General features: G+C 41.1%; 1 protein-coding gene across 2 annotated transcripts in view; it reads left to right on the forward strand.

Annotated features, from left to right (window-relative positions):
• Positions 1-14,097: 14,097 nt before the first annotated feature.
• Positions 14,098-20,875, forward strand: part of FILIP1 (filamin A interacting protein 1) — a 58,468-nt gene continuing 51,690 nt past the window's right edge. For both annotated transcript variants that reach the window (XM_086461458.1, XM_086461459.1), the window contains exon 1: positions 14,098-14,370. In XM_086461458.1, the coding sequence (XP_086317584.1) occupies positions 14,098-14,370 (273 nt within the window). The remainder of the gene's footprint in view (positions 14,371-20,875) is intronic.

Here is a 20,875-nt window from a genome sequence, read left to right on the forward strand (position 1 = left end):
TTATTCAACACGAGGACTTTGTCCTGACTTTTTTGAAAGCCTGGTGAAATATTCCCAGTATATATACAGCGGAGGCTCAGCTGGTTAGTCTAGGCTTGCTTTTTCTAGACAGCTATTCTTACCAGTTGGCTACTGGGTGCTCTGGAGAGCTGCCCTTTAACTTTCAGCTGGGCAGGTCTGAAAAAAACTCTTTCACCTCCGAAATTCCTGCAGTGTGCATGTGAACAAATACAGATAAGGAAGAGCTCTTATCTGTGGCCTATGCAGTGAATATTAAGAAGAAAGAGGTGGTACTCAAAGCTTACTTAGACATTGTCACTAGGGATAGAAACCTAAGTGAGGTTTATTCTCACTGGGAGTAAAATAGTATGTGAAATGTGAAATGAGCACATGAGAACACTTTCTCTTATGTCTTGTTTCTTAAGACAACTAAATATAGCACCTTAATATGACAAGAGGTGAATTTGCATCCTCACAGGAGGAATACTGGTTAATCTTCCTTTTCCCAAACCACAGCGAGAACTTAAAAAGCAATTAGACGCCAGACCGCCAGACCCCTGAGGCCCCAGAGGAAGTCAGGATAAAGGAGGAGTTTGACTTGGTTGATGAGGATTGGGTTAGGGATCAGTTAAGCAAGCTGGACACACATAAATCCATGGGCCCTGAAGGGACCTGGGGGTTCTGGTGGACAGCAGGATGACCATGAGCCAGTAAGGTGCCCTCGTGGCCAAGAAGGCCAATGGCACCCTGGGGTGTATTAGAAAGGCTGTGGTCAGTGGGTCAAGAGAGGTTCTCCTCCGCCTCTGTTATGCTCTGATGAGACCCTATCTGGAATATTGTGTCCAGTTCTGGGCCCCTCAGTTCAAGAAGGATGGGGAACTGCTTGAAAGAGTCCAGCGCAGAGCCACAAAGATGATTAAGGGGGTGGAACATCTCCCTTCTGATGAAAGGCTGAGGGAGCTGGGTCTCTTTAGCTTGGAGAAGAGGAGACTGAGGGCTGACCTCATCAATGTTTGTAAATATGTAAAGGGCAAGTGTCAGGAGGATGAAGCCAGGCTCTTCTCGGTGATGGCCAATGATAGGACAAGGGGTAACGGGTGCAAGCTGGAGCATAGGAGGTTCCGCGTTAACAGAAGGAAAAACTTTTTCACTGTGTGGGTGACAGAGCACTGGAACAGGCTGCCCAGAGAGGTTGTGGCGTCTCCTTCTCTGGAGACATTCAAAACCCACCTGGATGCATTCCTGTGTGACCTACTGTAGGTGGTCCTGCTCTGGCAGAGGGGTTGTACTAGATGATCTTTTGAGGTCCCTTCCAACCCCTAACATTCTCTGATTCTGTGATTCTCCGAATAACAACCTATTTTGAGCAATTTAGAGGCAGGAGGAAAGATTAGGCTTTTGACCATAACTAGCATTTACACCTAAGAAACTAGCTGCCTGGGCAGGGTCCGGCTCGCTCCCTGTGGAGCCAGGACTTGACGGAGCTGACAACAGCGACCGCAGGGCATCCTTGCCAGGGCCATGAATCCACCACACATGCCAAGGAGAATCAGCCCAAAGTAATTTCTCAGTCACCTAAACTTCCTTGAAGGCAACTGAAAAATACTTAAGTAAACAAATAAGTAATGCTGAGACATGACATAACTGCTGGGTCAGACAGTTTTTCACTACATAAAGATTCATTTCTCTATTTACATGATGCTTTCTTACCTGATTTCTTACCTGATTTACCAATCAAATACCATCTGTCTAAGCCTCCCACTGTTTTTTTTGGATGATGACCAAACTTTTTGGCATTATTGTGACAAGTCTTTTAAATTTGTATTGAGAGACCCAGTGATGTCTTAGTATTAGAGGCATCCAGCAATTCCCTTCAGCAATACCAAGACCCACATTGCTTTTCTGTCATCCACCTCCTCACAGGAAATAGGAACTTGAAAATTTTGATTAATTTTCATTGGATACCTTAATTATTAAAAATCAGTCTCTAGTTTCACTTGCTCTAACTAAAAGAAAGCTATCGTAGATTGATTGTTCTTTGCTGTTTCTTAAATTACTTGTTTTCAGCAATAATAGGCAAATTCTCACCACTTTTCCTTCCAAGAAGGGGAGTTCAGCACAAGGAGTCATGGCTGGAGAGTCAAATGAGCTCATTTTCCAGTTAGGTAGCTCGGTAAGGGTAAGCTTTTTCTTTTTGGTACATTTTAGAAACACCAGGTTCTCTGCTACTCTCGGCCAGAAGTGTCCCTGCTGCAGTGGTCTGTGTAGTGTTGCCTTGTAGAAAATCCATCCCAACAGCACAAGCCACTTGAGTTTGCAACTTTATTAACACAAAGTTGGCAGGGTTGGTTATAGCAGGGACCATGAGGGGAGGACACAGTCCAACAGCCTCTGTCATGTCCTTACATTTGCCACCAAGCTTGCCACTGTGTCAGATGCTGATAACAAGGTGCCAAATACCCACTATTACCTCCCTACCCAATGGCAAAATCAGCCTTTGTGATGATGCATTTCTGTATCCAGCCCCACTTTATCAGTCAGCTTACCGATGTGCCCAAATTAGGGGCACCACCTCTTCAGAGAGGTCAGTGGTGGCTCAGAGAGGCAAAACTGAGACCTCCCAGCACATCCCAGGGACGGGGTACAGCGGTGTCCTCCAGCCACATCCACTCACAGGGAGGCTGGAGCAACACGGCCCTCTGCCCAGCACCTTTTTCCACAGAAAGAAAATCAGGGGCTGCTTTCCCTGATAGACAGGAGCCATGGCGGGCTTCAGCAGTGGTCACTGGAGCTGCCTGCCTGATCCTGCCTGAGGACAAGGAGAGACCTGAAGTCTTAATGTAGCCTCAGAGAGCTCAGGCTCCATTTCAGAGAGACTGCAGGTTATGGATGAAACCTAAACTCCTAGCTCAGTCACACAAGTAAGATACTTAAAGCTGAACATTGTGAATTTGCACCAGTGCAGATGATTTTATCTTCATGTAGGCTTGTAAAACACCCACTCCATTTGTAGGAGCTCTTTTTAATGTCCTTCCATGGCTCTGAACTGAAATTACTTTCTAAGAAAAGCAGCTAAGATTTTTTTATTCTATCCTTGTAGAAAAAAAGAAAATTCAAACTTTTTTAAAAAAGTTAAGTAAGGTAGGGTGTTTGGCTAGTTGCAACAAGACAAACACAATTCACTTAGATTTTATCCCTGTTGAAATTGGATTTTAAGAAGTCACAGGCATTAAAGCAATTTGAATCTGGCAGCAGGTAATTTTAGTTACGTTAATGCAAGATCAAGCCCATGCAGAGACATTTATTTGCTTTTTCCTTCTCTCTTCCTTCCCTAGTCAAAGTAGCTATGTTGTGTTTTCAGCTAGCCTGACTTTTTGCTCTGAACTAAAAAGACAGGTGAAGATTCGAGCAGCTTAACATTGACAGGCTGTTGAAAAAAGATCAAAACCAGTTCAACCTGTAGATGCAGGATAACTTCATTCTTTTCAAGTGAAGAAATTGTCTAGGGATTTTGAAACCAAGACATTAGAAGAGGCACATAAATACGGTTTCTGTAAACAAAAGCTTTTGAACTGGATGAGTCCATTACCAATGCCCAGGTGAGGTATCGGCAGGTTTCTGTGCTGCTCCCTGTCAGTATGAGGCATTGGTATTTTTTAAATCAGTTAGACTGACATTCACTTCTTTACTTTCTTTGCCACAAGCTCTGAAGTCAGTGGAAAGCCTGCAGAATTACTGGGAAATAATGACAGTCACTGGGCTGGCACTGCCAGGAATGAAGTAAGACTCTCCTTTCCTTTTACCTTTTTACACCTAGTAATGACAAGTGAAGGCCAGGGCTTTGAATAATGCAAGGGCCTCTCTGGAGTCTCCCAGTGCTAGTCATCTTATCAGTGACATGAAGCAGAAGAGCTCAAAGTTTGTGCCACCAAGCCCAGCAAAAGCCAGGAGAAGCCTGGTGTGAAGTGGGGATGTTGTGCAACCTCTCTTGGCTACAGCCGCCTTGTCTCTTCCTCACCCCTGCTGAACTGCTCTATCTCCAGACCACCCTTCAGTATCAAAATATGTCTCTAAAATAAGTAATATACTTCTGTGTGCCTTGACCTAACTTACTTGAAAAAATACGGATTCTTTTCTGTTTTCCTACCACCCTCTGCTTATTTTCTCTCTGCAGACTGTGTATTTATGGTGAGTTGCACTTTCCCTTTGCACGGCTGATTAGTTTTCCATTTCCTTTGTTTGTAAAGGAGCAGGCTGTGGAAAGGAAAGGCTGTAAATTAAACAGTGCCAGGGCACGAGCACAGATACTGGAAGGTGAATGTCTGTACTCTTCTTAAACTGTTGGAGTGGTCCCCGGCACACTTTTGGCCAGGTCACTTAACACCCTCCCGAACCATTTGAGAGCATGTTTTGGGAGTCAGCATGGGCTAGGAACAATTTCCAGTGGGTAGTGTGGATGCAGCCAGCATGTTATGGATGCTAAGAGGGCTTAAGAGCCTGAAGAATTTTCCAGGACAGCTGGCCTCACAGAGAGCAGTCCTGGACATGGTTAGTCTCCAGTATACATGTAGCCAGAGAATTCGGGGGTTTTTTCCCCAACAGGAAAAATTTTATTGTAAAACCACCAAAATTGATAGTGAAAGTCAAGGGTAGGTTTAGTATCAAAGACTATTTTTAACTCCTTGTTTTGAAACCTGTTAAACTTCGCAGAGGAGGAACCTTTTGGGAGGTGGAAGGCAGCCCAGTCTAACTGAGGGGGTTAAACTCACCTCTCACCAAACTACCAGGCATTCATGTGCAAGCTGGTACTCTGTGTCTATCAACAACTGAAACTTCCTACAAAGGAGTCACTGAGAGAGATTTGGAACTTGCTCCCTGGTTGACAGCTGAAATTTGAGATGCTGCAGATGTGTTTTTACGTTGTTGTCTCTTGGAGACAATATTTGTAGAAGATACAGATCCTCTGTACAATTTTGTTTCCTTTTGCTGTAAAATCTGTAAAGGTATCTACATCGTGATTAATTTTTGTTATTTTTATAAAACAAAAGAAGGATAAATTAGTGAAATGTAAGATTTAGCTGTAGTTGTTTACTGGTGTCAGCAAAATCAGAGCTGTGCAAATCATGGCTACCAAAAAGAATACAGGATTCACGATACACTTCTGGTCAGCAACAGACAGCAAAATACTTCCCTCGACCCAAAGCCTGAAGTTTGCTTGTGGGACATTTAGCTTTGTGTCTTGTTTCACACTTGTTAAAATCCAAGTTAATTTTAAAACAAAAAATAATTTTAAAGTGAAAATTTGAAATATATTTTGTAGAAAGCTAGTAAGAGTTGGTTTCCTCATTTCCTAGTTGCATTCCCTATTTGCCCTGTGGTACATTCCCAGGTTAAAGTAGGATTGCAAGAACCACAGAAGGACTTTACTTTCCATGCTGTGTTCCCTCAGTGGTATATCAGTTTTAGGTATTTTGGTTGGTCATTGTAAGGATAGGGACAAGGGACTCGAGGCAAGATCTGTGGTGATCATCAGCCTGCTCCTGTCTGTTGCTGCCTTCAGCAGTTTCCTGCCATCTTGGAAGCAGAAAATGCATTGATGTGGGAGCAGAGGTCTTTAGAAACTGCTTATGGGAGATACAGAGTGGTGCATAAGTCCACAGTATATTTGATCTTGCAGGTTATCACTTTGGTTCTACACTGCCAACAAAAAGAAATGACTAATAACCTAATACCAAAGAGTACCCGTCTGCAGGAGTGAAAAATCTTTGGTAGGCCAGCTAATCTGCATCACCTCTCTTACCATTTTCCAGGCACGTTCTGGCTGTCAGGTGATAAAACAAATGATTAGTGGGTTTGGACTGAACTTAAGGGTGACATTGCTAGCTTTATCTTCATGTAAAGTTCGCAGCTTGATTTTCAATTGAAATGGCATAACTCAAAAGGGCAGAAAGCTGTAAAACCTTATGTGAAGAATCGTGATAGGGCACAGTGCTCATCCCACCCTCAAAGGGCGGCTGTGTCTTGAGACATGCTCCATCAGCTGGGTGTAAGGTGCAGCCCCAGGAAGCAGGAGCATTTCTTTCCTCCAAGAATCCATGCTTTTCCTTCAAATCAGGAGTAGTCCTGGCTACAGGAAACTCCAGCGGGCTGGAAAGAGGGATGAGCAGGAACCAACCTACTCCCATGTCTCCCAGCTCAGCTGAAATGTGCTAGAAAGGCTGCACCACAGGCAGCACTGTTGCCACCTACCTTGCTAGTCCCTTTCAGCCTCATAGCCACTCCAGAGAATAAATATCTAAACCCTCATCAGACCTAGTGGCATGTTTGTCTAGTGGTGTCAGCTACTTGAGCTGTCTCTTCTCCATGACTCCTGTTTGTACTTTCTGGCAGCTGGGAAGCACAGTAATCAAAACATGGGTAGAGTGATATATAAAAGTTTATTTTTTTGACTGAATAATGATCTAATAGCTTATCATTCCTCATGCCTCATGCATCCAAGATGTTTTTCCAGATGAAGCCTGGGAAACACGAATCTTTGTGAAACAAGTCTATGTTACTCCTTAGTTGGTCAGCATGCATTACTCAAGTAAAAGTATTCCAGCTGAAACCACAAGTTTCCCTGAAAATGACAAAATTAATGGAATTATACCAGCATAAACTCTGTTCTTTGTAAATCTGTGCCATAATTCAGCCAGAGAAGAGTTTATCTTGGAATTAAGAAAATGGTGTTAAAGCAGTACAAATCTGCCTTAGTGATTGTAAAATCCTTTTCTGCTTTCATGCAGATTATACCTATTCAGAAAGGCACCTGGACATGGAATGTTCAGAAATCTTTTTCTTTTCTTGAGATTACATTTATGCTTATTCCTCTCGTTTCTTTTTTCAAGCAAAGGAACTATTGTTGATATAAACCTTGGTGAATACAATCCATGTGCTACTATGATCCACTGTTAGAAGAATCAGTTTTAGAAGCTATAAAATAAATCTTTGATGAAGCAAAAAGGCTTTGCTGATTTTTGTGCTGTACTTCAACAAGTGTGTCAGCTATAACTGCTATTTGCAAGCAGCATAAAATGAAAAGTTCTACTCATCAAACTGGATTAGGGAATAATGAGATAGCAGTGATTTGAGAGAAGAAAATAATCTGTCCTGCATCTAAAACAGTCACTGCATTTTTGTCAGATACCCTTAACTGAGACAAATTCAAATTCTGTTTCCTTCTCATGATTAAAAAGACTCGTTTCTTCCACTGATGAGACTCCATGTATGGTACCACAAAACGAAGGAGACACCATGACATCTGTGCCACAGGGCGATATCTCCTCCCTACATGGGCTTCTCTGAGCAATGCTATGGCCTGTCCCCCTCACTCAAGTGCAGGCAGTGGGTGCAGACAAGGGACTAGCCCAATCTGCTGCATCTGGCAAAGGGCTTACAGGGTGGGAGGGAGCCCACAGAGCAGCACACCCAATGCAGGCAGTGCAAACTCTGCTAAGGAGGCAGCGTCAACAGGATGAAATGAACATTTCTTCTTCAGTGCATGAGGCTCAGCATTGCTCCTCCTAACCCCTGTATGCTTTTCCATCACAGCAAGCAGATCAGGTGAAAGGATGAAGGCAGCAGTGGTGTTATGTAGCTAGGCTAGCTGCAAGTCCTCTCCTAGTCCGTATAAGAACTAAGAATTTCGGCCCTGTGGCTTGGTTATTCAAGCTGTTTACTGAGTAGAGAATTGTCCTAATTCATAAAGTATCTGTAACTCTGTGCCAATACTCCAACAAGAGCAAGCAGCTAACACATGCTCTCACAAAAGCACACGGTTAATGTATAATAGTATCAGAAGGAACAAAGACCTTTACTTGTTTGCTCTTGCAGATAAGTCATGATGCATATGAGGGCAAGAGATTGGGGGAGGGTTAGAGAGCACAATGGATTAGCGCTGTAGGCGTGAATGTTTAGAAATTGGAAACTCCAGGATTGCTAAGGATAGATGTTTCTTCCATTCTTCATTGTATTAATCATTTGTTTCAGCACTCTCCTCAGACAAGCATGACTGAAACAAACACTGGAGTCATGTGCAAAAGCAAAAACAAGAATGAGGTCTGCGTTCCCTTGGCTTGGTGGTGTTTGGCTATCACACCGCCCGGAGTGTGACACATGTCTGCTTATGCACCATCCAAGTCTCACTGGGCGGTGTTGCTCGGCACGTGCCTCTGCACAATGCAGCCATCAGTTCCTACCTGGTCCTATGACAACCTCTTGGTAGTGTGATTCCTGTTTATTTCTTCAAGTCAGACAAAACAATAATAATGAACATTTGCAGAGTCCAGGAAAACAGCCTGGAATAACTAATAATAAGGAATAACTAATAATAAAACTAATAATTTTAATCAGTCTCTGTGGCAGTGTAAACAGTTGCTTCTCCACGTTTGTCCTGTGAAAGCCACGCCACTGAGGCCATGTAGCCTTAGTTCTGGCTATCCAAATCCCCTGGGGCTAAAGCCATCCATCCCCATCTGCGGTGGTTTTTGCTGAGGACTTGCTAAGATCAATTTGGTGTCCCTATCTTCTTCTTTTCCTGACATCTGAGAAGGTGTCTTCTTTTTCGTGTTTTTCTTTGGTGTTTTTTTCCTGGTACCTACTACTTGCAGATATAGAACGATAATATTTAAAAAATCTTCCAGCTCTCCTCCTTATTTATGAGGTGTTTTGGATCTGATGGAAGTTTTATAAGATTTGGTCTCTGTTTTGAGTATATTTAAATTATTTTTCGCTCCTGGTGCTATACATTGATCTGTAATCACTGCGCAGAGATTTGGCTTGCTCAGTGCCTAAGTTCTCAGAAATGTCCCCTGTGTACCAGGCGCTTCTGCACAGCGCTTTGCTCCATTTCAAATGCCTGCACAACAGAGCCTCTGAAAGATACAGTTCCCATCATACAGTTCCTAAAGCCACAGCTGAGAAACAATTCCAGTTTTGGCTCACTAAGAACCCAATTGCACTGACCTTACAATACATTGTTAGTCTGTCAGAAACCCAGCACTTTCATGTGATATCTTAATCAGTTAGATCTGCAGCTAAACTCTAGGCTACAAATTTATAGCCAAAGGCAACAACTGTATCATGGCTGTAAATCAACTTGTGTGTGTGTGTGCGTATTATAACATTATTATTATCATTATCGTTGTTGTTGTTGTTGTTGTTGTTATTTTAACAGAAAGCACTATGGAGCCAAAATCAGCATGTCCAATTAGCAAAAGGGACTACATATTAAGTTCAAAGAATGTTTTTGCGTTATCTGATTCTAATAGCCCTAGTAACAGAGCTTAATATAACCTGTCATTTCAAGAGCTATAGGGAGAACAAATTGCTGTTGGCGGGGGAAAGGTTTGGAACATCATGGAGCCTGTCCTCTCCTGACATCCTACTCAGCAAATTCCTCACAGATTTCCTCCTGATGTCAGTAAAACTAACATAAAGGTTATTTCATAAAATCTTGTGTGGATTGCTAACTTGTGAGAAACTGAAGGACCCATGCCCAGAACAACAATACAGACTCAAGTAAATAATCATAGTATTTGTGCTTACAGCTTAACAAACAAGTGAAACAGAGGAGAGGCTAACAAGTTCTCATGCCAAGTACCAATGCTGTGAGCACATATTGAAACAAGTAGCCAGCAAATGTTGAAATCAAGGTGACTGATCATATAAAGACTTCTTGTTTGACTGGAGACTGTTAGGAAAGGTTTCCAGTTTAATGTGCAATATGATGAGGGGTGGAAAAAAACCAGTAGAGTTAAATATTAAATGCTAAAGTCATTACAAATCATACCAGCTATTTCTTCAGGGAACACAATCCCTTCAGCAGATCAGGAATGCTGTAAGATATAGAGATATGATCAGGGCAGACAGCAGGAGGACATTTGTTGCCAGTGTTAGACTGCCAGTGTCCCCAGAATCAATTTTGGAACCCTGGTGAAACAACAGATAGGCAAAGTTTTGGGATTTTGGTGTTTGCATACCGAAATAATGTCATGCAACTGCTCAGAAACTTTTCTTCTTTACCATGATGCCATCAGAAATACAGACAGTTGTCCAAAATGATAATACTAAGCACCCCTTTCCAGCACACAGTATTTCAGCCAAGATCACTGGTATGTTCTGGCTACTTCACGCTGCTCTAATTAAAACTCAGTCATCCTTACAGCTGCTTTGTATTCCTAGAGCACTGCACAACAGCTGGATCATGCCGTTGCTTTTGGCCCTTAAACTCCTTGGAAATTACTGTGTGAATATCTAAACTTTGGCCCTTTGTGTCTCCATTTAAGCTTGAGTTCACCTGCACAAAACACCTTTGTATTTGGATAACATGCTGGAAAAGTATCAACATCATAACTGAAGACAGAGTAGGTGTTAGCGTTACACTGATTTCGGCAGGATTTTACACAAAAAAAGGCTGTTAGGGGCAACGTCCCCAAGAGTGACAGACTGTCTGCCACACTTACTGTGACATAAGACTTGCTGCAAAACAAATCTACAAGTGCTAAAGAAATTTTTAAAAAGGCCAAGTTTGACTTCCTTTAGCAACAATCGTATTCTAATTAGCGAGTTGATACAAAACTCCAGATCAATTGGTTAAGCTTCTCTGCTGCTATAGTAATGCATTTAAAAAAAAAATGCATCTGTCCTTTATGGACCTATATTGATTTACATCTAGTAAAAGCGCACTTTAAATATGCATTCTTTATTTCTCTGTTAGCATACTTATAAACCTATAGTCAACTACTCAGTCTTAAATGGCTTCATGAATTGTTATCTCAGCTCCCACAGGGACAGATGGATCAAAGTGGCTGTCTTGAGTTATGATGTGACAGGGTCACACACAACCTTTTGTGATGTCTAACATATTCACTTAAGTGCATCTGGTTGATTATGCAATGCTTGAGGTGGATGATGTGTCTCAACTAGTCATGAGTTAAATTTAAAATTAATTGTGCACCTTCAGGTCTAACAGTTGAGTCATCTTTCTACAGAGAAATCACTAATGCAGCATGTTACTAAGCAGAATATACTGTAATGTAATAATCTGTTTTCCACTGGAAAACATATGTAAGTCAGACTTGCAATGTTTATTCTTAAAACACGTAGGATGTCCTAGAGCCATGAAGCCATTCACTGTAAGCCATGAAAAATAAGTTTGGTTTAGAGATGAAAGTGGCTGGAGGCTGTGACCCACAGGGACTCAGAAGGAAACACTTAGAAAATAGAGACAGATTGAATCCCAAGTGCTCTCTCCCAAGAGGAAGCATGGTTGGAAAGTTTAAAACCCATTAAAGTTAAACAAATTGAAAAGCCCTATCTGAGAGGAAACATAGTACAATGTTTATTTTTCCATTACAAACCTGAGACCTGAAAGATTTCCTGAGGTTCTCAGGTATTGTTCATGCTTATAATGGAGATCTGTTTTTAGAAAGCATAATTCATGTGTTTAATCCAACTGTTTGATGAAAAACACACTGCATAAGCATTCAGGAAGTTAAAGGCCATTGTATACCTGTATCGCATATTGTTTGGATAGGAGCAGACCTACAATGCAAGGAATCTCATTGTGAAGCTCTCTCACTCAAAAACATTGGGTCTAATTCTCTGCCCATTTAGGCGGCTGGACGAATTCCACTGAATTAATGAAGTTAAGACATGAGTAACCAATGATAATAAAAAGACAACCTTCCTGCTGAGTGTGAAACTACCAAAATGCAAGGCTAATGTGAGCATGGGATTTATAATACTGGCCTGAGTCAAGTAAGTAGCAAGCTGTAGCAGGCCCAGTGTGACATTAGCGAAGTTGATTAATCAATGTATTTTAGATTTTGCCCCATTGCTAGTGAATTTCTCCTCTGAGATCCTTATCAGAAAACTGCATGTTAGTGATGTTGAGAAGTATTTGTTTGACTAAATAACAAACTGCAAACTAAATCCACAAGATGAACTTAAGGGAGAGGAAAGATTTGGAAGCAGTGGAATATTATTCATTAGGTCTATTGATATAAAAGCTGCGCATGTTTCAGACACACAGACCCTTCTTCAGCTTTCTTCAGTCTGTTTGTTCAAATTGTAGTTGATCTAAAGCAAGGTATTTCTCTGTGCAGATCTTGCTTTCTAGTATTCTTAGACTACCTTGGGTAAACTGGATTTAAGTAAAAAATTAAGGTACCAGAAAATATGACCACATACAAAAGTAAATTGGAGTAAGGCAACATAAACTCCTGATGTTTTCCCTTGTCTATTATACAAGCAATTTCAAGTAGGATGAAGAATATCTAACTTTTAGGAGACTAACTAACTTTTTACATCTGAGTTTGGCCCTGAACCAAGCCTAAATTCACTATTGCCTTTGTATTGTGTATGACAAATATCTTGATTACAAGTAACAATCAAAGTCTTCTACAGTTAAATACTGAAAATAATTGCAAAGACCTACTTCAACATAACATAAGAGGGTGACAGGATAGCAATATGGGTCCATATATATACAGGTCTGAGTATCCTACACACATCTGCTTAATGATGGTAAGTAACGAAATACACACTGATGAACCCCTCCTGTTTTCTGTGCCATTGTTAGTCAGTGACACAGGACGAGACCTTACAGGGTAAAAGGGATTTTAAGGGCTAGCGACCTCCCTGGCCAATCTCCAGGGTCAAGGGGGAAGAAAGGAGAGAGATGTTCATAGCAGAAGACTACACACAGGCAGATTAAGCTAATTTTAGTTGAATGTGTTGTGTGGATGACAACTTGAAAAGGGGTGATGGGTGAGAACTGTGAAAAGATTTGAAGATAAGGGCCAGTAGTTTAACCTGATATTGCTGAACGGCATTTAGCGGAGGGAATCAGAGAAGCCTGTTGTTTGATGAGGATAATGCATGGGAAGGATGATTTTAACAGCTGCTTTGTGTGACACCAAGTCTATGTTACTTGTAAACTAAACAGTCCTAGGGCCCCCATTCTGAACTTAGGGACAAATAACACAATCGAGCCACGCTCATACTACTAAACCCTCTTCCAGAACAGGGTGGCTGCATCTGATCCTGGCCTGGGTTAATTCCTGAATTGTGCCCAGGAGCTGGTTGGCAGAGTAGTGGTTTGCCTGGACCAGAAGTGTGGCCAGGCATGTGCTAAAAATTTAGCAATACAGTAGGTCAAGTGCCACAGCTCGGGAACATTTGTTGTCACTGTTTAATTTCCTAGGATAGACATAGTCTAAGAGTGCAGTGTAGGTGCTTAAGAAGACAGAGGTGTGAGCATTTAATAACTATGACCTGACATTTTGGAGCAGCCCTGAATATTCTGGAAGGACTGCATGGATATTGCCCATTTACCTCTTAGTGGTTTCATGCCCACTGTGCTCTCTTTTCAAACTTCTTTTCAACTCTCCTTTATGTCACTTACTGTCCAATAATCTCACACAGTATTTAACTTAAGATGGACTTTACCACTTGATTTAGTCTGCATTTTCCATTTTTCTTGGTTACCTGGAATAAAACCATTGCTTCACTCAGGGAAACTATAGAGTGGCCTTTGTTTGTCATGCATTGTCACTCCACTCTCAGAGAGAATTTATACTCAAGGAATATACTTTTCAAACATTTAATTGCATTCCTGCTTCTCAAGTAAACCTCATGTTAAAATAAGATGTACTTAACAACCTGCTTTGTTTTGTAGTGATGAATTGTGAATGATCAAAATGTTGACTGAAGGAAAGTGAACACTGGAAAATGTTCTTTATAATTTTCCTTTCCTAAAATCACTTTTAAGTTCTATACATTTTAACTCATATCAGCATCTTGGCATGCTGAAAAGGATGGTTACCATTACTTTAGGACTCTGTTAAATTTATAATTAATGCCCTGGATTCACTGTCTGCCACACACAGAGTTGTTGAAATGGCTGAGCCTTCCACTGCTGTCTCTTGAGCATGACAGTATATTTCAGTTTTTAAAAGACTGTTGTTCTTCCAAAAGGCAGTATTTCCGCTGCGGGTTTTTATAAGTAATTTCGTTTATAAATGCATCTTTATATTTGTTTCTTTCTAGGTAGGGATGAGATCCCGAAACCAAGGTGGAGAAAGCTCGTCTAACGGGCACTTCTCTAGTTCCAAGCCTGTCATCAGCCATGCAGAGAACGAAAAACTTCAGGAGGATGCCAAGAAAAAGAACAAACCTCATCAGAAGGAAGATGAGGTCATGGTTTCAGCAACTGTCAAACGGCACTCAAAATCACCTGGACCTACTGAACGAAAGAACAAGAAGTCCATAGAGCTTTCTAAAGAGGACTTGATAAAACTCCTCAGTATAATGGAAGGAGAACTGCAGGTAAATTAATCATCTTTTCCACTGTATTTTCTATCTATTTATTTATTTTCAGGTTGTCCAAGCTGCAGGGGGCTCAACTGACAGTGACATGCAAATTTAAGGCAAAAGACTATAAGAAGAGAGCAGTGGTAGCTGGTGTTCAATGGGCTTGTCATAATTTTAAGTACTGCTTTATTTACCATCAAGCAAATATAGTAAGCGTAATAGTAATTTTTAATGCAAATATTCAAGGGACAAGTCTGCAAATCAATAATACTGAAAAAAAGGACTTAAGATGGTCCCTGGACCTTCTGCATATTCAGATGTTGCTCAGGGCTCAGCCAACACTCTGCCTGTCCCACCTGGCCTCCAGGACTCTGCGTGTTCCCTAGCTTGCAAGGGTCCATTAGTTTTACTTCTTGGAGTAGTGCTCACTTGAAAGTTTTCTCAGTTGTCCTGATCTGCGTGTTTACTCAGCCCAGTAGTAAGTAAGCCCTTGGTGGCAGCCAGCCTGATTTTGTCCTTAACTCACATCCCCCAAATTTCCATCCAATTTTGAGGATTCTCTTAATTGCTAATAAATCACTGAGCTCTCAGGAACCTCAGCCTTCAGCGAAAATGCAACCTCAAAATAAAGAGCTGAAATGTGGTCTTTCAAAAAGTCAATATGAAGACGTCTGATTTTTCAACACTTAACCCCTTTTGTGGTAGGACTGCTTGTCAAATTTATACATTCTTCTTTCTGCAATTTAATGATATTTTTCACTTAATCCATGGACAAGCAGGAAAAACCTGCCCAACCTGTGTGAAAACATTTTATGTCTCAATCCCTTTATTCTAGTTAACCATCACTATTTAGCATTTCATATAAGGCTTTACTTTTTCCCTGAAACCCACATTCATAACATGTTTACTTTAATTTTGGACTTGTTACCAACTTATCTGATTAAGAGAAGCAATTGTTTTAGAAGTGATTGGTTAATTTCTTTGGTATATGAGTCACCTGAGAGTTGCACCATTACCAGCACGCTGAGATTTCATCTTAAGTATCACTCTTCCTGTACATAATTCACCTTCAGTTTGTCAGAAAGTACTTGCAAATTTCAGGAAATATGCATTCAAAGGAAGCAATTTTGTCACAAAGACAGAGAACAGTCTGGGGAAAACTGGGGGAAAAAGCAAGCAAATCTGTTGAACACAATTTGCAAAGGAAAAAAGCTTTTATCATTACACAACAATATCCATATTTATAGTGCTTCCTTATTCTTTATACAAAAACTTGTATATGTAATATCCTAAAAGATGGAGCTGGCATGTAGCTTCAGTGGTGAATAGAGCCAAACCTCATTAGAAATGTATCATGCTCATGTCATTCAGAAAGATTTACCCTGAAGTCACCTTTGTGGTCTGGAAAGGGGAGAGGAAGATAGTCACCAATGTTTCCTGGGTGGCAATCAATGTAGTCTTTATTCTTATCTCTGAGTAATTCTCCTGTTCAATACATGGAAATGGGGCTCTTGCCGTAGTCTTTTACTTTGTGGGCAAGTTACAAAACATTTAAAGGACTGTCTATGTTCTCCTTATCCCTATGGGGATGCTGGGGATAGCTGCCATCTGCACTGTAATATGGGCTGAAAATCCTCACCAAGATGATACTCCCATTGCCCTGGACAATACTTTTAGGGATATTCATACTTTCAGACCCCACAAGGTGCTAGGTGCTGCTAAAGATTCCTGGCGTCACAGGAGGATTGTGAGGACCACCGTGCTGGTAGCTCTAGAGTGCATCTGTTTCTTCTGCTCCTTGCTGCCAGGCAGGGAAGAGAATCATCATTCTTTTTAATCCATAGGAGTTTTAAATTTCATTTCAGACCCCCTTGTTTTAGTTAGTACCTAGTACCTGTGTTGAACCATTACTGAAGTGGGCAAAGCTACAGCACTTTGGCTTGAGATGAGAGCCTGGCTTTGACGCTACAAACAAAGATGAGCCAAGAAAGACTCCAGCCAAAGTAAATACTCTGGTATTACCTCCTGGCTGTCACAGTGACCTAATGCACTGAGTCATTTTGTGGCTTTTCATTTTCAGATCTGTTCGGACATCTCTGGTGGCTGGCTGGCGTTTTGTTGGACTGACAAATCAGACTGTGGGTTTATTTTGAATCCATTTCAATACTGGCAAAGCAAATATATAGACGTATTGTAAGAAGATTTTGTTTTGAGAATAATAGCAGGCTGTACCTGTAGGGAGATCCAATAATTTTTGAAGAAAAAAACGGGATAAAATACCATGACCATTTACTCAGCAGCCATGAGCAGGATGGATCTCGTGTCTGTGCTACTGAACGCAGTGCAGGGTGACACTGCCTTGTAAACCCCAAACAACAAGGTCAGCCACAAGAAGTAATCTCATCATGACAACCATGGGGTTAGCAGGGTATACGTTTGCTTCGTGTGCTTAGTTCACTATTCACACCATCTAACAATATAGCAAACATAGACCCATGCCATGTTGCTGTCAGTATTGGTTTTCAGTCCTTACTTTGGGACCTGACCCCCCAGCTCTTCATTTTGAAGGTGAACATGCCAGTAAACTGTGGAGACATGCCCTGGAAGTGGTGTTTATGTCTTTTATTTACTTTTTTTTTTTTTTTTTCAGATTATAATGACCTCAGGTAGCTTGCCTGTGCTGTAGCTTCTAGGGCCAAGTTGGACTTGGCTTTGCATGTCGTCAGATTTCCTGGCTGGGCCCTGTGCACTTACTGAATGTAGAGAAGGAAAGGTTCTCATAAACGGCTGAGGTCACGATAGCCTAGGCCTTATTTTGTAAGAAAACAAAAGGGGAGAAAAAGTATACAGAAGCTGTGGTGATGAAAATGTATCCCAATATACATGGCAGGAGAGCTCTTAAGTGCAACCTCTCTGAAGGGGAGTGGGAAACAAATGAACTGATGACAGGGATTGATTTTAAAGGCCTTATAGCTCAGTAGAGTGTCTTTTCTCTTGTGAGATCTCACTGATGATATAAAAAAGCAGTGATTTCATGGTCTTTAAACACATATTGAATACACAGGGGCGAAAAAGTCCATGAAGGATTTCTTCATATACCTGGAAAAAAAAATCTAATTTTTAAATACTGCAAAACTAATTTGAAAAGAAAACTTCAACCACCAGTAGAATAAAACTGACCATGAAGTGCAGTATTCATTTCCTTGGTAGTTACAATGATTTTGGTCAAACCAACATGTGAATATTATTCCTTACAGAGCAAGACAGGCAGCATGCATCTTTACAATGACGATACAATCCTATCTGTGCTTCACTGATTTTTGTTGAACAGCCTATGTATTTGTCCTGGCAGAAATATATTCCCTGTACACTTTCTGAGCAGCAGCCATTAATCTCCAGCAATACCAATACTGGTTTTCAACATTTCTTAAAGGAAAATGAGGGGCAGTATTCATACAGGTTTACCATTCACTCTTCTATTGTGTCTGGAAAAAACAACAACAATAATAAATGTTCATTTACGAAGACAGCGGCCCACTACAAATCATTGGATTTTTCAAGAAAAATAATTTCTTAGCCAGGTTCTGTGCCTATTGCCAGATGACAATTTAAGCTTGGGAGACAGTTTCTTATGTTTCATACCAATTCAAATAGGAGAAACTTTTCAGCTTGAGGCCTTTATTATAGGCCCTGTTTTACAGCATTTCTGCAGTGCAGAGCCTGGTGTTGTGGAGGAGCTTTGCTCCTCAGAGCTGAACAGTGGTGTGGGATGTAAATGAAATACATGTTAAGGTGTCAGCTCTACATTTCTTCTGCTGCAGGCATGGGGATGTGGACAGGCAATATGTGAAATGTGATGTTTTGGAGAACGGTATGTGTAAAATACGAGTTAAATGTAGATTAATCACAAGCTGCAATTCCTGAGAAGTCTTCAGACTTCCAAATGGTCTAATGTAACACTGGGTTTGGACTGACTTTTGAAGGGAAACACTGTGTAGCAGATATTCAGAGTTAAACCTATTTGCATAGCATCCCTCCTTCAAGGGGAGAGACCAAATAATGTCACTGTCAAAGAAACCCTTTCCTTTAACCTGTATTTATTGAAGACTACATTTAATGGTTAATTTGAGTGCTCATGCAAGGTGTCAGACCGATAGCTCCCAAGGAAGGATGTATCCCCTTGCCTGGGGAGCAGCAGCCAATGCACCCCATGGCAAGGCGTGCTCCCCCTGTATCTCTGGTGCTAGCTCAAAGCAAACACTTCTCATCATGTCCAGCTTGATTTGGTCTCTCTGATGAGGTTGCTAGTGAAAATATCTTTCCAGGATTAAGAATGCTAGCCTGGAGTTAGTAGGTTAATTGCATTTGGGCCACTGATTGCCAAACTGCAGATTGCACTGGTGGCTTCATCAGCTGCAGGAGGGGTTGTTGTAGGGCAGGTATGGGGGGCTGGTTGCTGATGGCTGAAATAGGGTAATTGTGGGGGGAAGGACCTCTCTCATCCAACAGAGCCAGGAGGACCTCACCTTCAGGTGGGCTGCAAGACTTAACCTGTGTCAGCGAAGGGTTTGCAGAGGTGGGTGAGGGCTGTGTGTTTTGTTCTCTCTGGTAAGGTCCTTAGGAAACACTTAGATACCAGTGGCTGTACATCCTGCCACAAGGGAAATCCTCTTTCTTAACAAACTCAAATAGCAGGTACCCACATGAGTATAGGTGATCTACTACCTATTGCATCTAACATTTTGGAAGGTATTTTGGTGTTTTACCAGCTGTCTTTCTATCAGAAAACTAAGCTTTGTAAAAATGTAAAGGGGGAAAGGAAAATAGTTTGCTGTTTCCATTGTTCTACTTTCTACTTTCTTTCCTTTTTGTATAGCTACTTATTTTATTAATACATTCTATTCTGTAATCATTCTGTTCTGTTCTCTTTCCCAAGATCTACCTTTCCCTCTTTCTTCAGCTTTCCTTCCCTTCTCCTTTATTTCTCTAGTTACGACATCTTTCCCTATTCTACTTTTTTGTTACCTCCTCATCCTCATACTGCAGATGCATTGACTGACCCATTTTCCTGAGAATCCTGGAAATAAAACTCCAGAAGAGCTGCTGTAAATCAAGTCCCAGCAGCTAATTCTTCAGGCAAGCCCTTCATTTAACCTTAATCATGAATTTATCAAGCTGTGTTTTAAGACTAGGTGGGTTGTTTACCTTGACTACTCCTACTGAAAAGCTTTAACATTTAGCAAATTTATTTCTTTTCATTTCTAGTGCAATTGTAATTATGCCTAGTGAAACCTTTATGAAATTGTTTTATACACTAATCTTGCTTTGAAAAGCCTACCTCTCTCCCTACTGTGTAATGCCCCATGTGTTTGTAGACAGTAGTCTCGCCCTCTCTAAGCCTTAGTTTTGCTGTGCTAGCCATGCCACATCCTTCTAGTTTCCTCTAGCAAAATAGACTTTTACCATCTTCCATCACCCCTTGACCAGCACCAATGGCACCCTGGGTTCATCTTTCTTAATATCTATAGCTGGAACTGCACACGGTGCAGTAGGAGAGAGGTCACTGGTGCCTTATACATTGAGTTTAATATTTCCCATTCTCAGCTGACATGGCTTTACTTGGCCTTCCCATCACTTCTCAGTCTGATTGATACAAGCCAGAGGGTTTGACTCTGGAGCTGTAGCTGTGAGGTTTTTCTCTCTATCTCTTTTTCCTGTTGCTGCAGTGTGTAAACTTTCATGTAATGGCTTGAACTGGTTTTGTTTTGAACTTAACTTTCCTGAGATGTTGAAACAATGTTGTGATAGCCACCTCAGTATTGCTTAATGAAAAACACCATACAAACTCCTATATTTTTTCTTCAGTGTCTTTCTTGATGCTCTTGCATTAATATTATTACATGTTGAGCTGCCTGAAAGCTCAAGAGAGGAATATGAGATAGAGAGGTGGGTGGAAACTAGATGTGTTTCTTTTGGGTAACGTTAAAGTCAGGAGAGAAAGTTGGGACTGGAGGAAAGAGTACATAACAGAACAAAGAGAAGGAGTTTTCAAGTGGTCATTAGCAATATCTCAGAGTTTGAGAAGCTGAAGAGGAGCCAGAGCAGAAAGAATAGGTAAAGCCAGAAAAAAGCTCATGTAGAGTAGCTTTGTGTAAGTGTTTATAACTGTGAAGTCTTGTTAATTGGATTGAAATAGTTTAGGACTTTCTGAGCATATCATACAGATGAAATTCAAATTCCCTGAGAGGAAAAAACCTTGGCATGTAAGAGTCACAGGGAAAAAGAGAAGATAGGGTTAATGTGAGGAAGGAGAGGTGACTTAAGGAGAATGGAATGAGAGGAAAAAGGCTGGGCAGTAGAAGAAAAAGAGTGTAAGGAAAGGGGGGGAATACAACAGTGATAAATGGAGCCAAGCTAGACACATGGAAAGGGGACATAGAAAAGGCAAGACAATGAAGAGAAAGATGGTATCCACACTGTAGCAAAATGAGAGCCTAAAAAAATGCCTAAAAATGTCTGG

This window comes from Leptosomus discolor, chromosome 2 (genome assembly GCF_034619465.1).
Source record: "Leptosomus discolor isolate bLepDis1 chromosome 2, bLepDis1.hap2, whole genome shotgun sequence".
NCBI lineage: Eukaryota > Metazoa > Chordata > Aves > Leptosomiformes > Leptosomidae > Leptosomus > Leptosomus discolor.